The sequence below is a fragment of the Saccopteryx leptura genome, chromosome 2 (assembly GCF_036850995.1).
Source record: "Saccopteryx leptura isolate mSacLep1 chromosome 2, mSacLep1_pri_phased_curated, whole genome shotgun sequence".
Taxonomy (NCBI): Eukaryota; Metazoa; Chordata; class Mammalia; order Chiroptera; family Emballonuridae; genus Saccopteryx; species Saccopteryx leptura.
In genome coordinates this window covers 253,801,919-253,818,795 of record NC_089504.1, presented here as the reverse complement: position 1 = coordinate 253,818,795, position 16,877 = coordinate 253,801,919, and the positions used below count along the sequence as shown (strand labels likewise).

At 54.4% G+C, this 16,877-nt stretch overlaps 1 protein-coding gene across 1 annotated transcript in view; it reads left to right on the top strand.

Annotated features, from left to right (window-relative positions):
- The window catches only part of LMX1A (LIM homeobox transcription factor 1 alpha), a 125,282-nt gene that overhangs the window by 74,102 nt on the left and 34,303 nt on the right, over positions 1-16,877 (top strand). Inside the window, exon 4 of the mRNA XM_066366014.1 lies at positions 11,618-11,850. Within this exon, the coding sequence (XP_066222111.1) occupies positions 11,618-11,850 (233 nt within the window). The remainder of the gene's footprint in view (positions 1-11,617; positions 11,851-16,877) is intronic.

Genomic DNA, 16,877 nt, shown 5'->3' with positions numbered 1-16,877 from the left:
GTTTCCTTGGAGACTGCCTCCTTGATCACCCCAACCAGAGGGTCCCGGTCTCCTCTGAGTTTCTGTAGCCTTTGTTGACGTGAGCCCCATGAGCCCCGGAGTTGAGTGGGCATAGATGACCGCACAGGGGTGCATGGCTTGAGCTGCCCTTGAAGGCAGCGGGGTAGGATTTGGGGTGACGGAGTGGACGGAAGCCATGCCAGGTACTGGTTCTTAGAGATGATGGTTCTTAGAGACCATCTCTAAGAACACAGGAAGATCTTTGTTCTCCTGCTGTTACCGCGCCTTCAAGCATCTTAATTCTCTCTCTCCAGGAGCACGGAAAATTGGTTTGAGGGTACGCTACTGGGCAGCGTGGGCAGAAGACATTTGAGTCATCACAGAGAGTGCTGTTGGACAGTGACAATGGAGAGGGCCCTGGGGGGGGGCAGGGGGGCAGTGTCTGCTCACATCTGTGCACATAACTTGTCACTGGGATTCCCAGCCAGGAATCCTGTTTCTCTGAGATTTTTGTGGTTCCCTCGCTCTTCCTGCCTGTCCCCCGCACCCCCCTACCCCCCAACCCCCGTTCTCTAATCCCCAGGATGGAGCTGGAGGTGGGGAGTGGAGCCAAATGAAAGGCATCCAAGATGGAAATTACATCCCAGACCTGCCCATGAGTGTTGTGGTCGGGGGCGGGGTCTGGCTGGCGGGCTCCGCACGCTGCCCCCCCCACACCTCTGCGGGGTTTTTTTTCCATCTCTACCCAGTCCCCCACTTGCTGGCTTCCACGCAGTTTCCAAGGTTGATACTCTCCAGGGTTAGACCCCAGCCTTTGTCATTGATCTCAGAGATGGGCTGTCATTCAAGAAGTGGGGGAGGGAGGCAGGGCAGGGTAACCTCTGGCCTTTCCTTTCTAAGTAAAATATTTCTATGTAACTGATGACCTTTTCCCCTAGGTCTGCCTTATCAGGAACTTTAGTTGGTAATGGTGATGATAATGGTAATGGTGGTCACATAGAGACTTTAATTTACAAAGGACCATTTTACCATGTGAGTCGAATGACTCTCAGGCAGTGAGTGACTTAACAAAGCGTGAGTGGGTTTGGGCCTCCACAGGCGTGGTTTAAATCCTGGTGTCTCTAACCACCAGCTCTGTAAAGCTGAACAAATTACTTCAGCTTCCCAGGCCTCTGTTTTTCTCATCTGTAAAATGGGTGATGGATGAGTGACATGATGTGAGTTCTTCGTGGAGTCGCCCCTGCTTCTGTGTTGAAAGTGAACATGTCAGGATGCAGGAAGAGGCAGGTGGTCTGTCTACAGGTGTTGGGGGTCCAGGAAGGTGCCCTGGAGGCAGGCGGAGGTGGTAAGTGATCAGGCCTGCTTGTCCCTTGACGGAGCAGACATGGCCTGTCGACAGCTTACATAGGAAATGTGTGTGTGTGTGTGGGGGGAGGAGTCAAGAATGACTCTGAGATGTTTGTCTTGAGTGACAGGAGGGTTGGTTGTAGGCGGCCTCTCGTCCACAGAGAGACATGGCGGCTGTAATTGGCTGGCACAGATTCGAGCCAGGGTGGGGAATAAGATCTGGAGTTCTGTTTCAGTGTATGGTTAAGTTGGAGATTTTGATTAGAAATCCAGGTGGCGATCTTGACTCGGTGGGTAGATATCCAGATTAGGTTCAGGAGACAGATCTGGGGCAGAGACAGACATTTCAATGTCGTCGAGAATAATTTAAAGCAATGAGACTGGGTAAAATCACCAAGGACCATGAGTATTAGATAGAGAAGAGGATGGGACAGTTCAAGTTTAGAGAGATGAGGAGGGTTAGGGAGGAGACTGACCAAGAAGGAGTGACCAGGGATACAACAGAGTGAGGGGTCAAAGAGGCCAAGTGACCACGATGTCAGGTCCAGTCATGGGCTCTGTCGGATGAGGACTGAGCATTGGGGGCGTCCTTGGTATCCTTCCCAAGAAAGTTTTGTTAGAGAGGGGAAGACCAGTGCCTGGTGGGGTTGGCTTTAAAAGAGCATAGAAGCAGAGAGAGAACTGGAGTTAGAAACCACAAATCATTTGTGGTTGGGTTTTCCTACAAAGGCTATCAAGTCCAGGAGGAGGTAGGAGCAAGAGAAGGCATATGGGAGAAATAAGAAAAAAATATATATGTGAAGAAGATATTTACAAAAATCGATGATGTTGCTTTTGAGGGAGGTTGACGCGAAGAAGGCTAGCGCCCACATGGAGGGGATGCTCAGATCATCCAGAGAGAGTGTCCACCCTGTGCAGGGAAGGAGAAAGCCTCACGTGGCTGCTCCCTGCGGCTTTGATGTCCCCCACAGGTGGGGGTGGGGGAGCTTTACTCAGATTGCCGGTTCCTGTCTGTCTCTCCTTGTTGCCACTACAAGACTGGGTGATCCTTGCATGACAGATGTTTTGTAAGTAGAGAGATATAGGGGGGACATTGGTTGATAGTTGGGAGTATGCAAAACGCAAGAGTTTGTTCTTGTGTTATTATTTATTTCCTCATTATTGTATTATTTATGATTAGTCACCTAATTTTGCCCTCCCCACACCCCCACCCCTCGTAGGGGAGGAGAAGGTAGAATAGTAGCATCTCCCAATGTTTGGAAGTGTTACCGTGGAACAAGCGATTGGGAGCACCGGATCTTGAGAATACGTCTAGTTCCTAATCCTGTGCTGCTGGGATTAGCTGATGATCTTTTTCCTCCCCTGGAACGTAGGGAACAATGGGAGAAGTGAAAAGGGACGGTAACAAAAGCCAACAGGGTTCGTGGAGAGCTCCGTGTTGCCCCCTGCTGGGCTCTCAGGGTCTTTCTCATCCAAACTTCATCAATAACGCCCCGTCTTCCCCACGATGATCAGACACGCGCACGTGCATGCACGCGCGCGCGCACACACACACACACACACACACACATTTTTGTAAGAGCATACATTGTATTGGCCACGTGCCATCCAGCCAAGCCAAAAAAAAAAAAAAAAAAGGATCGTGGAACAATAGGAATCTGTGCCCAGAATATCAGCTAAAAATACCTCATCCCTGGCTCTGCTGCACGCCGGGTACGTTTAAGAGCGTCCCAGGAGGCTAATGAGGATGCAGGGAGAGGAAAACTGACATTTTCAAAGGAAACCAAACCTTTAACTCCCCCAAAAAGGAAACATATATTTTCCGTACGCCTGCTTTATGTTTCTTGCCGTGTTTGCCTGTCTGTGTGACAGGGTGGAATGTCTAATGGCTATAATGGAGGCTGTGCCACCTTGGCTTGGGGCGCTGGAATCCACGTTCTCACCACAGCCGTACGCTCCGCGGCCTTTTAGACAGCTTTCGGCAGTAAAAGAAGAGGGGGAGGGGACAGAAGGCAGGAAAGACTCACTGTCTCACACACTGTTCGTTCCCTCACTCAGCTGGTTAGGGGATAGCACAGGAACCTGGGAACTCATTTCCATCCCCGGTGGGGCCATATTTAACCTCTTTTATTTCTTGACTATTGACTGAGACCCAGGAAGGAGCAGGGACCTACCACAGACCACGAAAAACATTAAGGTCCCTGCTCCTTCCTGGGCGTTCGTTTCTTTCCTGTTATAGAGTGAGGAGAGAGGTTGACTGATCTTGCGGGGGTTCTGGCAGTCAGAGAAGCTAGATAAGGCAGTAGAAGTCTCAGGGCAGGTCCACAGCGTATAAGCAGCAGTCCCCTAAGAACTTGACATGCTACGGGGAAGGAGCCTGTTCCAAATATTTGCCCGACTGTGTCAGCATTGACCAAATAGCAACTGTCGGCTCTGGTCGGCTCCAGCGCTGGGTCCTGCTGACTTCCTGACCATATGCCGGGTGTGAGGCAATGAGCTAGGTGTTGGTCAACACCCGTTGGCTAATGTCAACATTGACCTTGGGTAAGGGGAGACCAGAGCCGTTGTTGCCTGTGTGAAGTGCAGCCTTCTGTCTCCTCTCAAGTATTTGTCCTTCCGTTTCTGCCTGATGGTCTCTTCTCCGGTAGCCGATGAAAGGCATGTTGATCTGACTTTTTATAACAACGAGGGTCAGAGCCCATGAGATACGCTTGCATTTCTTTTTTTCTTTTCCTTCTTCTTTCTTTCTTATTTTTTTGGCTCTGTCTTGAAAGAAATGATCTCATCCCGGTATTTACGTGGGCAGCTATGTTGCATTGATATTCGTGAGGATGGGTCAGAATCTTCCAACATGTCCTCGTGTTCCATCTTCAGAACATCTGTCAGGCACTTCCGACCTCATAGGCGCAGGAGCAGAGGTGTCGGGAGCGTGTGACCGGTTCCCGTTCTCAGAGGTGGAACTAGCCTGTGAATCTGGGTCCCGTAAAGACTTGGAAACCTGGCTGTCCCTGCTCTGCCCAGCTGACCCTTGACTAGCTGCTGTGTGAGAACCCGGGAAGGACTCAACCACCCTTTCAAGGTCAAAGCCGACTGTGGCCCGCCGTGCTTGTGAGAGATGACGAGACAAGCATGTTACCCCCCCTCCACCCCCGCCCCCCCCCCCCCCCCCGCCTCTCGACAAGCTGCCTCAGGGGCTGTGCAGACAACCCCACCCCACCGTCCTCATCCCTTTGTCCGGCCCTCCTCGCCGCTCCCCAGGGGCCCGGGGGGGACACGGAGCCTCCGATGGGCTCTGCCAGACACTTATTGTTTTCCGTTTTCTTCCCCACCGCCGTCTTGAGACTGTCTCCTATAGAAGACCCTGCCACGTCTATTGTCCCCGCAGACTTTCCCACCGCCCCCGGGACCACGGGCTCGGTGGTCGCTCATTGTGGTGGTGGTTGGCTCAGCCTCAAGGACAGAGACCTGGAGCCAGCTGACAAGGTGGCTTGTGTCACCACTTCTAAGGCCACAAGCCACGCTTTTGGTTCCCAATGCTTGTGAATGCCGTCCTTCAGTGTAGCCACATGGTCTCCCAGACTCCCGGCCGCAGCCATTCCCCCGACAGACAGTCTTGGCGCGTGGCCAACGCCTGTCTCCAGTGCCTGGATGACCTCAGTTGCCAAGTCAACGGTGGTGGCATCATTGAATGCTGCTGCGCTGCCCCCTGGTGGAGAGGGTGGAAACTGAGGGAGGTGCAGACCAGCCTGGAGGAAGAGCTATTGATACACAAAGACCCTCTCTCCCGTTTCTCAAGCCGAGGGCTTCGGAGTACCCCCACCCTATGGAATCGAGTCTGGGCAGTGCTGTCGTCCATCATTTGCTGTCCGTTGCTTGCTCTCCGAAGCTATAAGTGGCTCCGGCTTCGTATTTTGGTGGGACACAAAACCCAGTAGGACCCACGTTGGAATTTTTGTGTTTCTGTTATTGTCTATCTTTCCACTTAATTGTCTACGGCGTGGGGGTCTTGAGAAGCCCCCCTTTGAGGTCCTCAGGACTCTGGGTCAAGGTTAATGAAGATCTCGGTCTTGGCACACATACCCGTGGTTCAGGGACCTTCTGGGGAGTCATGATGGGGGAGGGGGGTTCCCTTCTCTTCTTGCTCAGCCCTTGTGGGTCTCAGAGCCCTCACCCTGAGATAGTGCCGGGTATTGGAGAGGCTGCCATCATCTGCAGAATTAGTGTATGTGGGACACTGTGTCACCAGCTTTGAGGGTAGACGTGGGGGTGACATGGCCTCTGGTGTCCGACGTCTAGAAGACAATGGGGCAGGTGGTGGAGGGCTGGAGGGAGTCACGGGAATTCGTGGGTGAAACAGTCAGATGTGTTGATGCTGAGAAGAGAATGAAGGCTCAGCTCACCCACCTCTTGGTCTTCCCCATGCGGTAGTCAGAGCCAGAGGGCATTTCAGTTGGAACTATTTGTTGGGTACATCCTAACGGGTCTCGTGTGGACAGGCTGCACGCACACCCGAGCTTGAGGCCATTGCCGCAGGGGGAGACCCCGGTTCCACTACCTCGTCAGGGCCGGCCCCCAAGTCCACAGCCAGTACCAGCGACGAGCTGACCTCTGGCGTTCTTGCATTCTTCTTGAACTTGGTCCCGAACTGCATGCCCTGGTCCCTCCCTCACTGTGTTCTTTTATGTAATCCACACTCAGTGCCTTTGTGGCTGAGCGTCCCCAGGCCTGCCTGGGTCCAGCCGCACTGGCCTGCCTTCCTGCCTAAACCTTGGAGATCCACTCTCTCTGTGGATGGGGTTCCAACAGGTGCTGTCTTGATCTCTCCGGAGTCAGACTGGACTCCTGCACAGTGGAGTGTGTGGTTGAAGAGTATCTCCTGGATACTGTTTGTTTTTAACCTACTTTCGTGGAGGACAGGTCTCTATCAGGGGTCCCTTTGAGCCCTTTGGGGTCCAGGAGCTGAGGAGCCCCGAGGGGTCAGCTTGGTTCCTGGTGTCTGCCTGTCACCTCCATGTGGCAGCAGAGTCACCAGCAAAGCCAGGGGCTGGCAAGGCAGCCATCTCAGCTGCTTGTTCTTTCTATGTAGTTATTTCCCCTAAGTAAACAGTGCCAGGCAGGGCACCGGTCAGAAAGACCCTTCGAGCCATCCGCCCGTCTCCCTGTCCTGTGGAAGACTGAGCTTCCAGACAATGGCATTCTCTTTGAGGACATAATATAGTTCTGTTCACTCTTACCCCTCACCAAGTAAGCGAGGTGGTGGACATAAGGATACCGCGGTTCCTGGAACCAAGTGGGCATTCCGCCAAGAGTCGTTCCCTTGCTTCTGCATTCCATAAACTTCCTTTCCTTGGAAGTCAGACAGCTTGGAGGCCGGACTGCGTTCTAGTGACAAGGACCCCACTCTGCAAAATGGTGGAGTGATTTTTTGTCAAGATCGCGCACCTGTACTGCTATCCAGGTGACGTGCCTGGTGTCTTGCGCACGGCTGGTCATTCTTCCTCCCTGCGGTATAGGGGGAGCTGTCTCTCCCTCCCTGCCCCAGGTCTGTGCCTCTTTCCTGATCATTTTGTTTGCCAGGACGTCCTGGGGTGTCAGCCCTCCTCTCTGCTTCGGAAACATTCTTGTCTCCGTAGGGACAGCACAGGATTCCAAACCTGTGTGAGAAGCATGAGGCATTAAAAAGGGAGTAAATGAAGGCATTCTCCAGCCCAGGGAGTTTCAAATATGCTTAGGAGCAAAAGGTTCTCTTCAAATGAAATCTTTTCTAGAAATCAGTCAGTCAGTCAGCAATCAATTTTGTTTAGGAATATATTCCTAAAAAGGAAATAGATATATGGGGGGGGGGGGGATTTAGCTAGTGTGTGTGTGTGTGTGTGTGTGTGTGTGTGTGTGTGTACATAATCTCTTTGGCCTTGGCTGTGTTATGTGTAGAGAGATAAACCTGTGAATGGTAAGTTCTGCAAAGGTTTTGTGTGGAGAATCACATAGCAAGGCTGTTTCGTGCTGAAACACCAGCTGGGTACCTGGGTACGTAGGACGAGGTGCTGGCCGAGGTGACATCTCTGGCTGAAAGGTGTGGCATGAGGAGACCCGGGGAATGGACGCTTGCCCCTCCCGGGCTCTCAGTTCCTGATGTCACTGGTCCAGGGTGGTGCCCTTTGTCGAAGGTAAGAAGAAGCAAGGGCCCTGGGTGATCGACGAGCCCAGGAGCCCGGTCTTCCTGCTCCACGCCCTGGATCCGGCCGCCTTCCCTTCCATCTTTGCCGTCCTCCAGGGCACCTGGTACAAGCAGGGAAGCCGCAGGTGGGCGGCAGGTGCCACCGCCCTGCTGTGGTGTTGGCCCCCGTAGGAAGGATGCGCTTGTCTGAGGGGCGCAACCGCCCGGCAGCCCCATGAGCGTGTGCATCTCGTCCCTCTGTCTGTCTCCTGCTTGGCACTGTGCACCTCGCAAAGTTGTGCCGCGTCCGAGCTGGAGGACGGCAGGTCTCACGCCGCCCAGAGACGGGCACTCTGAGGACAGAGCCCGGGAACCTCTTAACGTGCAGAGAGCCAACGTCGGGGCAAACAGAAGATAAACTAAAACAAACCCCCAACCCGTCCACAGGAGCCGGGAGACAGAGGCGGGGCGAATAAAAAGGACCAGAAACCGTGCTGTCCTATGTAGTCACCAGGTCCTCCGCCACTGTGTCCTGATGTGACCGTCCTCACTCCCCCTGGAAGGGCGGCGTCCTGACTGCCTTTCCTATCTGAGCGTCGGAGGCCCTGTGAGGAGCCCTGACAGGCTGCAGGCCTCGGCGACGGCGTGGAGGTGGGGGCGCTCAGCACAGCTGGCTGTGTGTCTCTGTGCCTCGCAGCTGCGCAGGGAGGGGTGTGAGCCAGACACTGGGGGGCATTTCCACCAGCCTGTCCTCCCTGCCTGGGGGAGGCCATGGGGAAGGGTCAGAGGGGGAGGGGAAATAGGGGAGTGAAGGAAGGCAGACGAAGAAGAAGAGCAGCGATTCTGTGCCCGTGACCTGAGCCAGGTGGAGCGGGTCTCTCCTTGGGGCCGTTCCAGCCACTTCCCACCTCCCACCCTCACACACCCTCCCCCCAAACACACCACGGAGGCCGTGGGCAGGGCGACCTCACTCATCCTGGTCCTGCCCTGACTGCGGCTCCACCAGCCACATGTGCCCTGATTCCCCTCATCCAGGTGAGGGAAGTGGACCCAAAGAAGATAAGGAAGGGACCCCATGGTGAGTTTTTGGGAGAATGCATAGTGGTGGGCGGGGAAGCTGGGAGTCTTTACAGCCCGAAAGAGCTGGACGTTTCTGGGAACCTTGCCTCGCTTTCCAGAGGGCACAGCCGGTCCTCCAGGCTCTGAACCCCCAGAGAGGTCTCATTAGCATTCGGAGGGGGGGAATGGAACTGTGGGAGTCACCATAGGGGGTGGGGGGCTGGGGACAGGGGGAAGAGACAGGCTGTGTTTTCATTGTGACCTGGACTTTTGATCAGATCCTTCTCTCTGCCCATCTGAGCCACAGAGAAAACAAACGTGTGTGTGTGTGTGTGTGTGTGTGTGTGTGTGTGTGTGTATGTGTGTGGTGCGGAGTCAGCAGCTGGTCCACCACAGTGCCCGGGCAGCTGTGTATGCCTCTGACACACCGGGGCCAGGCTGTGTGCACCTTTTTCCTTGAGTTTTCAGCAGTTAGTGAGGGTAACGGGGCAAGACAGACGGCGAGGGTGAGCTGGTCTCTCTCCCCAAGGCTAGCTGAGGGAGACAATGGGGAGAAACAGGACTGTCCCCAGGCCCCCCCAGCTCCCCGGTCCCCCGTCTGTAATCCCCACTGCCCAGACAACTCCCTCCACTTCCTCCAGCTGCTCCTGAGCCCATCCCAAGCCTCCCTTCTCCAACTGGGGGAGAGTTTTGGAGTGGGGACGCCATTGAGGAGGAGGAGGAGAAAGAAGAGATGAGATGACTCACGGGGTAGAAAGTTGACAAGCACAGATGTTACCACCTGCGGCGGCAGATTCTGAGTGACTCCCCGGGAGCGTGTGCTTGCCGTCGGGTTGATGGTTCTTTGCCGGGGACGGACAGAGGGCCTTGGACGGGCTCCTGGGAGAGCACTGATTAAGTTTGCTCAGGTTGGCTGGCAAGCAAGGGTGAGGGACGGGGCCAGCGATGAGGTCATAGAGTTTTCTGCCCGATGAACAGCACCCAGCATGGAGGGCAGGATAAAGGTCTTGGTCAAGAGACTGGGGTGCCCGGGGGGTCCGGACATGGACAGCAGAACAACGTGGGGCGGCCGGAGGGAGGGAGGGCTGGTGGGACCTGGGGTTCTGTGTTCGGGGTGGTCACATGCCTTGTTAGTTGTGGAAGAACCACACCAGCCCCTGGGACTGTCCCCCAACGTCACCCCCTTCCTGAAGTTGAGGGGAAGAGGGAAGGCATGTCAGGTGCTCCCAGTGGCCAAGGGCCGGGAGGACTGGTGTGGTGGCCCCAGGCCTGTGCTTCTGACCCCAGGCTGCACGGGGCTCGCCCCCGGCCGGCTGGCCTCTGTCCTGGGAGCAGTCGCCGAGGGGACTCCTTCCCTTCTCCCAGCCTGGCTTCCTTCATTTCAGGAGCGGGGACGGCCTCCCCTCTTTTTGTGACGACCGTCCTTAGCTCCCTTTTCCCTCCCAAACTCCCCCCGTCACCCCAGGAGGCTTCTGCGATGACCGCGCTGTGCGCACGTGGCGACCGGCGTGCTGACCTGTGAGGCGTCAGGGTGATGACCGTCACAGCAGACTGGCCGCTCTCTTCTGTGTCTCCTGGGTGTTGCTCTGGTAGTTCTTGCGCGAGAGACCATCTCTCTGCACAGACACGGTTCATCTGTCCATCTGCGGTCTCTCTCTCTCTCGCCGGCAGGGAAGTGAGGTCCCCGGGGCGGGGGACTTTGTTTTGTGTCACTCTGTGGCCATGATCACAGCCTGACGCGCAGCAGACCCTCCGTGTCGGCTTGTGCACATGCCTGAAGGGGGCCCGTGCGGGTCTCTCTTCCTCCTGTTCTGTGGTGACATGGACCACGTGGTGTGGTCGGCAGGGGATGCGTCAGAACAACGGAAGGAATGAGTGAGAAAAGGAGAAACGAGTGATGCATGAAAATGAGACCCGAGCACATGATTGAGTGAATGAGCCTTTGTGATGGGATTGGCCACACTTGGGCCAGTGGGGTGGTTGCCTGTCCCCTCTGCTCGTGCCCAGGTGCGTTAGCTGAGCACGGTGGCCTCAGTCACCTGCATGTGCTCTGCTCGGCCTGTGTCCGTCTTCGGGAAGAGAGGAGGGGTGTGGAGTTGTACGGTCTCACTGTGGCCATTCTACTCCCCTTGTTGTGTCCTCTCCCTTAGGCCAGGTGACCTTTCAATGCCCGTTGACCCCACTGGCCTGTGGGGGGTGGGGCGGGGGACGAATGCAGAGAGATGTTCTTCTCCCCCCTGTTGTGTTACAACTTTAAAAAAGAAAACAGTGTCTGTTTTGGAAATAGATACACAGGTGTTGTAATGAATGAACTGGAGATACTTTTAGGGTGCCACATCCCTGTGCCTATGCTGCAGGCTTTGACGGAGGCAGTGAAGTTATCATGGAGCCATTTGAAAAAGAGAGACATGACAGAGCCTTTCCTAGATTCCCCTGACGGGGGACAAGGACCGAGAGGTGGCTTGCTGGGAACCTGCTGTTTGGAAGCTCCTTACCCAGTAGACGTCTCAACTTCCTCAAGGGGACAGATTGACAGATCATTTGGATTTATAGAACTTCCCGTGCCATGCTGTTTCGGCCCGGTTATTTCTGTATTTTTCTGAAGTTAGAAGCAGGAGGCAGAGAGATAGACTCCCGCATGTGCCGGACTGAGATCCACCAGGCATGCCCACCAGGGGGTGATGCTCTGCCCTTCTGGGGCGTCACTCTGTTGCAACCGGAACCATTCTAGCACCTGAGGCAGAGGCCATGGAGCTGTCCTCAGTGCCTGGACCAACTTTGCTCCAATGGAGCCTTGGCTGCGGGAGGGGAAGAGAGAGACAGAGAGGAAGGAGAGGGGGAGGGGTGGAGAAGCAGATGGGCGCTTCTCCTGTGTGCCCTGGCCGGGAATCGAACCCAGGACTTCCACACACTGGGCCGACGCTCTACTGCTGAGCCAGCCGGCCAGGGCCTGGCCTAATTCTTGATGTTCCTTTTGCCATTGCCTTGAGGGGGAGACCTGGGCCCCAGCCGGACCTTTGTCACAGACCCTCCCTCCTTTGTCCCCATTCCCAGGCTGTTTGCTGTCAAATGCGGGGGCTGCTTTGAGGCCATTGCGCCCAACGAGTTCGTGATGAGGGCACAGAAGAGCGTGTACCACCTGGCCTGCTTCTGCTGCTGTGTGTGTGAGAGGCAGCTCCAGAAGGGGGATGAGTTTGTCCTGAAAGAGGGCCAGCTGCTCTGCAAAGGGGACTACGAGAAGGAGCGGGAGCTGCTCAGCTTGGTGAGCCCGGCAGCGTCCGACTCAGGTGAGTGCCGCGCGGCGGGTGGGGGTGCAGGTGGGACAGTGGAGTCAGGGGCGGGGGGTGATGGTCTTTCGTACCTTGTCCCCAGAGGGCCAGCTACCAGGGCAGCCTGGCTCTGAGGAAGGCAGCTCCGTGCTTGCTGGGAACTTCCTTTGTAAGCTGGGAGTAGCCTCGAGCCAGGATGGCCGCCGTGTGCCGCGTAACCAACGACCCCACGTTCCACGGCACACAGGCACAGGCACTTAGTCCCGCACCCACAGTTTCTGGGTTAATGGGAGTGATGCTGCGTCAGGCTGATGGTCTCAGGCCACCTGCACTCTGCTGGGCTCAGCTCCAGGCTGGAACAGCGGCTCATGTCTGCTCTGTGGGCATCCCTCCGGGGTCCGTGCCCTGGGAAGGTTCTTTCCCTGGGAGTAGCAAGCATGTATGCACACGCACACGCATGTGCACACGTGCACACACACACATTCGCACACAAGGCATGGCTAACCCTAGTACCCCGTTTTAAACCCCCACTCACTTCACAACGGCCAAAACGAACTGAAAAGCTCAAACACAAAGTCCAAAAGAGGGAGCCCCCTGGGGGCTTCCTTCCCTGGAGGGAGGGAAGAAAGGGGGTCCGGCTGTGCTCAGCCTCGTTTCCTCACCTAGCCTGAGCTCCACGACGCCCCCTCGGTGTGAGAAGGCCAGCTCACCTGCTTTGCCCTGTGGCATCTTGCCGAGTCCACCCACCCGGGCCTCCTCCCCAGAATATTGCAGAATCTTCGAACTCCCCAAGGGCTTAGACGCGGTAGGGATCATCAGCATGGTTTTAGAAAGACACGCACACCCGGAGGGACGCCGTCCTTCCTCACGTGGACATACACGCCGAGGCCCCATCTTTCTTGTCCCATGGCCTCGTGTGCAAAGACAAACAGGCTGGACCCAAGTGGCATCAAGCAAGGTAGAATTTGCAGAGCAAGGAGGTTGCCACAGGTTCCCTCTTCTGACCATGTGTTCCATTTCTGGGCATTTCTTTTTGAGGTGGAAATTGACAAACTGGAGCTTTCTGGTTTATTCATTCACGTAGTCATTCCGTAGCCACGTCTGAGCACTTGCCAGTGAAGGAATTACAGATATTGAGGTTCGAAAAGTAAGGACGGAATGAAGACATAACTGTTGCTTTCCAATGGTTGAATCAGACCAATGTTTGTTTGTTTTTTTCCTTAATTTCAGAACATAGAATTAGAATTCAATTATTCAGTGACTTGACTTAACAAAATCACTGAGTGTTACTGTCAGTAGAAAGGTAAAGGAAAGCTGTTTGACTCCACACAGGGAATGTCAAAAGTCAGGTTTTTTTAAGGTGAGAGGAAGGGAGATAGTGAGGCAGACTCCCACATGTGCCTGACTGAGATCCATCCGGCAATTCAGTCTGGGGCCAGTGCTCAAGTACTGAGCTATTTTAAGTGCCTGAGGATGATGCTATTTAAGGGGGCTATCCTCAGTGCCTGGGGTCAATACTCAAACCAATGGAAGCACTGGCTGAGGGAGGGGAAAAAGGAGACAAGGGTGAGAGGGAAGGAGGGGGAACGAGGGAAAAGCAGATGGTTGTTTCTTCTGTGTGCCCTGACTTGGAATTGAACCCAGGATGTCCATATGCTGGGCTGACGCTCTATCCACTGAGCCATCAGCCAGGGCTCAAAAAAGTCATTCTAAAGATCAGAGCTAACAAAGAGAAACCCTCAAGTGGTAGACCTCCCCCCCTCCACTTGTGGAAACTTCTGTTGGCGAGGTGGGAGGGGAGGATGGATGGTTCTAGAACACTCCCGAGGTCCTTTTCAACTCTAAAATAACCCATCACTGTTTCTTCAGCTCTCAGTGAAGTGACATGAGAGTCACAACCAGAATCAAATAGCGTGTCTGTCCCACTCATTTTGTCAATCGTATAAATCTCGCCAGTCTTACATCATAAGATGTGTCATGTGCCGAAGCCCGGATCACCAGCCAGCGGGCATGCTTCTGGAGAACAGGGCAGCGGTAACCTTTCACACCTGTGTCCCCTTAATGACGCCTTAGCATGACCACGCGGGGGGTGGGGGGGTGGTGGCGATTGCTGAGGTCGTCATGAGTTGAACGAGATCTTCCAGTAAAGACCCCCCCCCCCCGGCCCCCTGCCCTGGATGTGAAGGGTTCACAGAGAGAGCAGACAGTTTGGAAAGACGTGTCCCCTCTTGTGTCTGTCCTGAGTGCTCCACATCGTGTCGGCGCTTGACAGATTGGTGCAGAGCGGGTGATCGAGTGGCCTGTCATCTTGAATGTTTTTATCAGTCGCTTGGATGAGGACACAGAGGTAGCTTTTATTCGATTTGTAGATGACACGGACCAGGCAGGGAACGCTGGGGGGCGGCGGCGGGGGAGGGGCGGCCGAAAGAACATTGTCAAGATGTCCAATCCCTGGGTTCCAGAATTCAATGGTAATTTAATGGTTAATTCCACGGAAGGGCGCCTGTGTGTATGGAATTTCACCCGGGCTTTGAGCTGGCCATAAAGTCCACGGGAACCAAAGGGAATGTGGTGTTAATAGAACTGTAACATCCCTGATATGTGATCACAGTTCCATTATTGTTATTTTATTTTCGCACCGCTCGGAGTGGATTTAGGATATTTGGCTTCGTTTTAAATGACGCGTTTTATGGGGTCCCTGACACACTAGACTCTGGAGGAGAGGGGTGAGCTTGTTCAGTAAGGAATAGCTCAAGAAACTCAGTGCACCCAGCTCTGTAAAAATAAGGCGATGGGGCTATGAGAGTCCCATCTGAGGGTGCAGACCCATGCACGGGGGGGGGGGGGTGTCAAGGTGGGTTAGAACCGTGTCCAGCAGGGGTGTAGTCTAGCTGCCTCAATGGGATAAGAACCTGCCTGTCATCAGCATTGTAACCACAGCTGGTGGGTGACAAGGACAGTGACCTCCAGGGCTGCTTCCGCCTGGGGTCCTGCAGTCTGTGGGTCTATGACGCCAACTGCCCCCCCTACACAAAGAGCACGTGACACATTTACAGCTCTACGAGGCACCACGCTCGGGAGATGTTCAGCCGCTGGGTCTCTCTTCTGGTGTGGCCAGAAGGTTTCCTTCGTCCTCGTCTCCGCTGTGCCAGTGACCTCTGGGAAACCGCTCAAACAGAGGACCGGACTCTGCTGCCAGAACCGGATCATTTTCTTTGGGTTTATTGGGCCCCCGGAACGGACTGAGGAACACTCATGCCCGTGCTCTTCTCCTGGCCATGGGCACAGGCTCTTTTGTGGGTGGGCACATTAGAGGTTGTTCAGTCCAAATGCCCACCAATGCTCATCCAGCCCCTGCCCAAGTATCTGCACCCCTGGGCAGCTCCTGACCCCTCACATTCTTGTCCCCACTTGGTACGTGGGGCTCCACTGTCTGCCTCCATGTGTAACCTCAACCTTGGACTTTTTCTGCCTTCAGGAGCTGACATCAGTCAGTCTCCCCGGCGTGTGGCAGCCCATCGAGTGGAGAAAGAACTGCGAACTGGCTCTGTCTTCTCTTTCCCCCGTCCTTCCAACTACCCCTTAGCAGAGGCTGTTGGCTCTGTCTGTACGAACGCTGCCATCTCTTAAGAATGTGCCACCCAGAAGGGACTAAAATGTTCCATACGTGGCCTGAACTGGCACCTGTTCTCACTATTTGTCATCTATTGATGAAGTCCATGACTTCAGTAGCTTTCTTGACCCATAACTGGAGGTTGGTGTGAGAACTTGGGGTCATTTCTTAATTATCTACCCCTCTTATTGGCACATTTTTTTTTAAACATCGAGAGGTTATCTGAGAATGTCTAGTGCAGCAATTCCTAAAGGTTCTTAGATTTAGAAATAAAAATTAAACTTACAGCCAGATGTTCCCATGTACCCTCCATGCAGCTCCTCCTAATGTTAGTGTTTTACATTGAAATGTGCAATTGGATCAAAAAATCATGCAAACCATAAAATGAACATTAATTAGTGTAGCATGATTAACTCAATGATAGACGTGATTTGAGTTCAAGAGACTTCCTACTCCTCCTGTCTTTCTCCATTTCAGGGTCCGGTCAGGAGTCCCACCTTGCATTTTGTTTTATGTTATGTTTACGTGAAATGGCCTTTCTCTCTCCCTTCTATTTTGAAATCATCAGGAATGTCGAGTCAGAAGTTTTATTTTCTGTCTCTCCCTCCCACAGTATCTTTTTATCCCCTCCCCCCTTAACCATGTCCAACCAGGGGATCAAACGCACTTTGCTGGTTTATTTGAGGGTTGGTTTGTCTGCCATTTTGAGGTTTCCTTGCGTGAAGTGGAGACTGTGCATTAGGTCACGCCTGCGCTCTGTTCCTTGCCCGTTGCTGTCCCCAAGGCTTAAACCATCACACCCTCTTGGTGTGCTAGCTCTTCCTTGGTCAGACCCAAGTTCATGTGCAGCTGGTCCCTGGTGTCCCTCCCTTTGTCTGCTGAGAGTTCGGGGTCAGGGTAGGAATGCCGGGCTCTGTCTGAAGCTCTGCTTTTGTAGGAGGGACTTCCCCGCGAAAGCCTTCTTCCTTCATGACTCACGAGGGGTCACGAAGTTCCCATCATAAGGAGGCTTTCTGGTTGGATGAACACAGCAGATCCCGGACCTCTGATTATTGGGGAGACGGTCTGGGTGCCCTGGGAGGCCACTTCTGTCCTCAGGGCCTGTGTTTTGCCTGGTGCTGGCGCACGGAGGACCTGGCATGCAGCAGGTGCTTGGTGATGTGTGCTGTCACATGTGTAAATTAACTTTGCCCTGCGCACGTTAGCCCCGGAGTTCCCGAGCACCATGGCACCAGTGCGCAGGGTGACTTCCTACTAGAGCTGGCATGGAGGTACCTTCCCCATAGTGGAGCATGTCAGCTCTCTGCCCACTTGATTTTCCTTAGGGTGGGCGTGGTTGCTGCCTTGGAAGGTCCTGGTGGCTCCCCTGTCGCTGGCTTTGCGGTATCCTCCCTCTCTCTCTCTCCTTCTCCTCGGAGTCAGCCTCATCACC